The sequence below is a fragment of the Muntiacus reevesi genome, chromosome 2 (genome assembly GCF_963930625.1).
Source record: "Muntiacus reevesi chromosome 2, mMunRee1.1, whole genome shotgun sequence".
In the NCBI taxonomy this organism is placed as follows: domain Eukaryota; kingdom Metazoa; phylum Chordata; class Mammalia; order Artiodactyla; family Cervidae; genus Muntiacus; species Muntiacus reevesi.
This window is the reverse complement of record NC_089250.1, coordinates 214,216,285-214,222,279: the sequence shown is the minus strand read 5'-3', so window position 1 is coordinate 214,222,279 and position 5,995 is coordinate 214,216,285. Positions and strand designations below refer to the sequence as shown.

The window sequence follows — 5,995 nt, the reverse complement described above, 5'->3', positions numbered from 1 at the left end:
CTCTTCCCCGCCCACATTCGTTTTTATATAAGGCGGCCCGGAGCCGCAGCGTGTGCTCGGGAAAGCCTGCGTGCGGAGTGGGGGAAGGTGGGGCGGCGGTGCTGGGTGTACTGCAGCTATTGGCAGCTGTAGTGGGCGTCGGATAGCTGTCCGCGGGCTGGGGGAGGGGCTCGTGCGCAAGCGTCGGGTGGTGGGCGGAGGCTTTGGTGTACGGGAGGTGGGTGTGGAGGCGGAGAGGAGGGCGTGGTGTCCCCAGGTGATCGCGATCGGGGGTACAGCAGAGGAGCGAGAGAACGACGCGGCCGTTTAAGGGGAAGAGGAAGTTAGACAACATCGTCTTAGTGCTTGTTTTTTCTTTTTCCAGTTCAGCAGAGACTATTTTCCAGGGGGGGATGAGTTAAAATGATGTATCGTGTTATACTGAGAACAGTTCGTAGGAAGACGGTCAGTATGCTCCGCTCCTTCCCCTCTCCTTTTTAGGTGCACCCCTCCGCTCCCTCGGAAGCCTTTCTAAATAGGTGGTCACCGGGGGGGTGGAAACCGGATCATGAATAATTCATGAGAACAGCCCCCGCCCCTCAGCCACGCCCCTCCGAATCGTGCTGACGCATGTTGCGTGTTCCAAACCGAGGAAGTAACGTAACAGTCCCCGCCCCTAGCACGGAGGGCGGGGCGTCATCTCCAGCACGTGCTGCATCTACCCGCGCAAGCCCAAAAGGGTGTGCGCAGGCGCTGCTCGCTAGGGGGAGGAAGGAGGCGGGGTGGGGAGGTTGCTGGGTTTAGAGCCGGGCGGAGACCGCTGAGACTCATTCCTCAGGAACAAGGGTCGGGTGTCAAGGAGACCTTTTCACACCAGCTCCCCGTCCCCCGCCTACGGTGGGTGGGATCGCGCGGCAGAGACAAAAGGATATCAGTAGGGACGGACATAGCTGCGAAGGGAAGTAGGGTGTCAGTTTGGGGTGGTGGGCTTCTGGGGGTGGGGGGCGGGCTGAGAAGGGCTATATTTAAACTCCCGGAGCCGTTAAGTTGGTTCGTACTTCGATGCGCGCGCAACCAGGGTGGTGGCGGAGTGCGCCTGCGTGATTCCAGGGACCGAGGAACGCGCCCCAGCCGTGCGCGCTCGCGCCGGAGCGGTAGTGGTAGAGGAGAAAGGGGTCGGCGCACGCGCGGTTGTGTCCTCGAGTTGTTCGGGTCTCGCGGGCATCTTGTTTTGGTCTCGCGGGCGAGTGGGGCGAGCTTTCCGGGGAGGCGCTTGGGCGCGAGACCAGGGGAGACGAGCAGCACTGCGCGCGCACTCGGGGAAGGAGGGGGGGAAGGGAGCGTGGTCTAGGAAGGGGGGTTAAGCCCCCGGCCCCCCCCCCCCGGTTGCCCTCGACTGGAACGGAATAAGGGGAGGAAATGATCGAGATGGCGGCGGAGAAGGAGCCGTTTCTGGTGCCGGCCCCACCGCCGCCGCTCAAAGATGAGACGGGCGGAGGGGGCGGCCCCACGGTGCAATCGCACCGAGAGGCCGCCTCCGGGGAGCTCCGCGGCGGGACGCAGCGTGCGCCGGGCCCGCGCGCTCACTCGGCGGGATCCCCGGCCTCTGGGGCGGGCAAGGAGAGCCCCGGGGCTGCATCCACCCCTCGAGGCGGTCAGTCGCAGCAGCAGCAGCAACGAGGGGGCGGCCCCCAGGCGCAGTCACACGGGGAGGCCTGCTTGTCGGATCCGCACGGGCGAGCCGCTCCCCCGGACGTGGGGGAGGAGCGACGGGGAGGAGGCGGAACAGAACTGGGCCCCCCTGCTCCTCCTCGACCCCGGAATGGCTATCAGCCCCACCGGCCCCCTGGGGGAGGTGGGGGCAAGAGGAGAAATAGCTGTCATGTAGGGGGAGGTGGTGGAGGCTTCAAACATCCGGCCTTTAAGAGACGCAGGCGGGTTAATTCGGACTGTGACTCTGTCTTACCCTCCAACTTCCTCCTGGGGGGCAATATCTTTGATCCCCTGAACCTGAATAGTCTCCTGGATGAGGAAGTGAGCCGTGCACTCAATGCGGAGACCCCTAAGTCATCCCCGCTTCCGGCCAAGGGGCGAGATCCAGTGGAGATCCTCATCCCCAAAGATATTACAGACCCTCTCAGTCTCAATACTTGCACTGATGAGGCCCAAGTTGTCCTTGCTTCGCCACTCAAGACTGGTCGGAAGCGGCATAGACACCGGGGACAGCACCACCACCAGCAGCAGCAGGCAGCGGGAGGGAATGATAGCCACTCCGCGCTGCCCACAGCCCCCCCCACTTCCTCACTCCACGGGGAGGGCGGCACGCAGCAGCATGGGGGCCAGAACCGGGACGCCCCCCAACCCTATGAACTCAACACAGCCATCAACTGCAGGGATGAGGTCGTGTCTCCCCTTCCATCTGCCCTCCAGGGTCCCTCAGGCTCCCTTTCGGCCCCTCCAGCTGCCTCAGTTACCTCTGCGCCCCCGTCTTCCTCCTCACGACATCGCAAACGACGCAGGACTTCCAGCAAGTCAGAGGCAGGGGCTCGGGGTGGAGGCCAGGGTTCCAAGGAAAAGGGCCGAGGGAGTGGGGGGGGCCGCCACCACCCCCAGCCACTCCCTGCTGCAACCTTCAAAAAGCAACAGTGCAAGTTCCAGTATGGGAATTATTGCAAGTACTATGGGTACCGCAATCCTTCCTGCGAGGATGGGCGCCTTCGGGTATTGAAGCCTGAGTGGTTTCGGGGTCGGGACGTCCTCGATCTAGGCTGCAATGTGGGCCACCTAACCCTGAGCATTGCCTGTAAGTGGGGCCCATCCCGCATGGTGGGCCTGGATATAGATGCGCAGCTCATCCACTCAGCCCGCCAGAACATCCGACACTACCTGTCTGAAGAGCTGCGTCTGCCATCCCAGACTTCTGAGGGGGGCCCAGGAGCAGAGAGTGAGGAAGGGACCGCAGCCGTCCGAAAAAGGAGCTACTTCCCAGCCTCACTGACAGCCAGCCGTGGTCCCATCGCTGCACCCCAAGTGCCCTTGGATGGAGCCGACACAGCGGTCTTCCCCAACAACGTTGTCTTCGTCACGGTAAGAGGGCCCCCAGGCTCCTGGGATAGGGGTCAGGCATGAAGATGAGAGTGAATGAGAACACGGCAGGGGGGGTTATAACCCAGAGGGTTCCTGTGCATGACCCCTCCCTGGAGAAGCCAGGTCCTCAAGAGAATGGTCTGAATCTGCAATTGATTCCGTTTTGGTGTATCTGCCCTCCTATAACTTGGAAAGGCAGGGGCTGTACCTGGTGTCCTTGCTCGTGATCAGAAGCCCCAGGATAAGGGCAGGTTCCTTTTGCTCTGCTCCTGGGCAGTATCTAGACCCATCCATTGTAATCTAGACCCATCCACCTTCCTTTGGGGCCTGCTGCTCATACTCACTGGGGGATGTGGTCCAGGTGAAAACTTGTCCTCCAGCCTTCTGTAGGTGCCTGAAGGGATGGGTGTCAGACACTGAATGTCTTGGGATAGGGAGGAGGATTAGGGTAGTGGCTGGCTAATTATGTTCTGTCCTTTGATAGGGACCTCATTTGTGTTACACACAGAATTGATTGTCAGTAGCCAGGAACCCAAGTGACTTGGCCTTAGATCATTACCACACTGACTCTAGATGGTGGGATGGGGCGTGTAGGAGAGTACCAAGTCTTAAGTATCTGTCACCTGACTGCACATGGGCCCCCATGAAATGCTTTAGTTAGTCCACCTACAGGAATAGTTGGCAGTGTGTTCAGTCACACCGGTAAGAATGGACTTTGCAGAGGGGTGGTAATGAGCTAATCATCTAGGTTTCCTGAGGGATGGAGGTCTTCATTTCTCTGGAAAAAAAGAATAGGCCTGAAACTTTGACAGTCCCACCTAGGGAAGGAACCCACAGGTCTCCCTTTCAACCTGAGTTGGGGCCCTTTGCAGAACATTGACTCTCTCAGCTTAAATGCCTGTGGGGTGGGAATAAGTACTGAACAGGATCCTCGGAGAACCCAGCATTCTTTCTCTGTAATTTGACCTTAGCTTTGACTACCTTGTGGATAATTTGCTCAAATTTAAAATCACTCAGGCTCCCTCTATGTTTGATTGGCTTACCACCAATACAGAGCAAGAAAATGAGACCAAGAGGGTACCACTTGGGAGTTGTTTTGAGGAGTGTCAGAGAAGACTGGCCAAGGACTAAAGTGAGGCTGCACAGTGGGTTGTGAAGGGCCGGTGGTTCTTTTTCACCTCTGTTGTCCTCACCCCTATTTCTCGCCCTCAGGGTAACTATGTGCTTGATCGAGATGAACTGGTGGAGGCCCAGAAACCCGAGTATGATGTGGTGCTCTGCCTCAGCCTCACCAAGTGGGTACATCTCAACTGGGGAGATGAGGGGCTGAAGCGTATGTTTCGCCGGATTTATCGGCACCTGCGTCCTGGGGGCATCCTAGTCCTGGAGCCCCAGCCTTGGTCTTCGTACGGCCGGAGAAAGACTCTCACAGTGAGTGGGGGCTTCTGTGGAAACTGGGGCAGTCCTTCCTTTAGTTGAGGCAAGGAAGCAGACTTTCTGAAGAAAGTGAAAAGGCCCCCCCCTGGTGGGCCTTATCCTTCACCAGCCGAGAAGGCAATAAGCTGAAGTGGTCCCTTACCTTTCTCCTTAGGAAAGAATCTACAAAAACTACTTTCGAATTCAGCTCAAGCCAGAGCAGTTCAGTTCCTACCTGACATCCCCAGAGGTAGGCTTCTCCAGCTATGAGCTCGTGGCCACACCCAACAACACCTCCAGAGGTAAGGCTGGCTTCTTTTGTCAGGGGAAGGGGAGCCAGTGCCGGTGCAGGGTGCAGACCGGTGGTGGGGTCTGTAGGCCCTGCCAGCCCCTCCTGAGTGCACACTCTTCCCTCAGGCTTCCAGCGTCCTGTGTACCTGTTCCACAAGGCCCAGTCCCCCAGCCACTAAGTGGCCCCCTGAACAGAAAGTGTGAAGAAGCTGCCTGCTGCTCCAAAGGACCTAGGGGGAGAGGAAAATATCTCAAGGTCTTTCCTTTCTGGCTCCAAAAATAGTTTCCTCTCCTGGATCTGCAGAGAAAGCTTTTCCTGTGTTGCTGCCCCAGCCTCTTCCCTACGTCTCTGGCGCCTAAGCAGCAAGCCCAGCTGTGCTGGAACCACCATCTTCCTCTCCCCCAGCCCACTGGGCTGGATGGCATGGACTGTTTGCTGACCTCTGTTCTCCTAGGGCATGGGAGGTGGGGGGTATCAAGTTCTCTGGCCTCTTCCTCCTGTTCTACCAAGGAGAGAGACTCATTTCTCCTTAGCCCTTGTCCTCAGCTGTGTTTCAACGGACCACGGATAGATGGGCTGAGGATTAAGAGGGGGACAGCGGTGGGGAGGCATGCAGGTACTGTGAAAATCCTTCCCTCTGCTGTCCCCCACTGGGAGAGGTGGTTGGGTTCAGAATGTGAGAACAGCACAATAAACTTGATATTTAGGGCAGTGGCCCCCACACCTGTGTTCGGCACATTGTAGTTTGAGGGGGCATAGATGGTGGCTCCTGGTAGAACCTGTGCTTCCTCTCCGCCCAAACTATAGTCTTAAGGAAGAGAACAGGCTTTTTTCCAGCGGTTGGGAAGACTGTTGAATGCCAGTGGGCCCGTCTCTGCATGTGTGCTGTGTTGTCCCACTCTCTGCTACCCCGCGGACTGTAGCCCACCAGGCTCCTCTGTCCTTGAGATTTTTCAGGCAAGACGACTGGAGTGGGTTGCCATTTACACACATAGAGAACCCTAAGCCAGGAAAAGGGAGTATAATGTGAATTTTGAAAAATCCATCTACCTTCCCCCAAAAAACCCACTGACAAAATTTGTTTTGTGGAAGCTTTGGGCACAGGCTGACCTTGGAAGAGTTAACCATGGAGTTGAAGTAGAACCAGAAGGACGGCACTTTTAGGGCCAGAGTCGGACACGACTTAGCAAGAATCTGCCTGCTCTGCTTCTCATCACTACC

General features: G+C 57.8%; 1 protein-coding gene across 3 annotated transcripts; it reads left to right on the top strand.

Moving 5' to 3' along the window:
• Positions 1–275: 275 nt before the first annotated feature.
• Positions 276–5,489, top strand: MEPCE (methylphosphate capping enzyme). 3 transcript variants are annotated; one of them, XM_065924952.1, is made up of 5 exons: positions 276–444; positions 2,410–3,066; positions 4,279–4,497; positions 4,658–4,784; positions 4,900–5,489. In XM_065924952.1, exons 1-5 carry the CDS (start codon positions 403–405, stop codon positions 4,950–4,952), a joined length of 1,098 nt encoding a protein of 365 aa, XP_065781024.1. In that variant the 5' UTR covers positions 276–402; the 3' UTR covers positions 4,953–5,489. The 3 variants fall into 3 exon arrangements, with proteins under 3 accessions (XP_065781024.1, XP_065781025.1, XP_065781023.1); XM_065924953.1 differs by lacking the exon at positions 276–444 and adding an exon at positions 860–876; XM_065924951.1 differs by lacking the exon at positions 276–444 and having other exon boundaries at positions 981–3,066.
• Positions 5,490–5,995: the final 506 nt, after the last annotated feature.

What these genes read in the sequence shown, in the direction of transcription:
- MEPCE (XM_065924951.1), top strand. Translation starts at nt 1,399, where the DNA reads ATGATCGAGATGGCGGCGGAGAAGGAGCCGTTTCTGGTGCCGGCCCCA. An exon ending in GCCGGAGAAAGACTCTCACA is followed by an intron (nt 4,498 to 4,657) that starts GTGAGTGGGGGC and finishes CTTTCTCCTTAG; the next exon opens with GAAAGAATCTACAAAAACTA. An exon ending in ACCCAACAACACCTCCAGAG is followed by an intron (nt 4,785 to 4,899) that starts GTAAGGCTGGCT and finishes CTCTTCCCTCAG; the next exon opens with GCTTCCAGCGTCCTGTGTAC.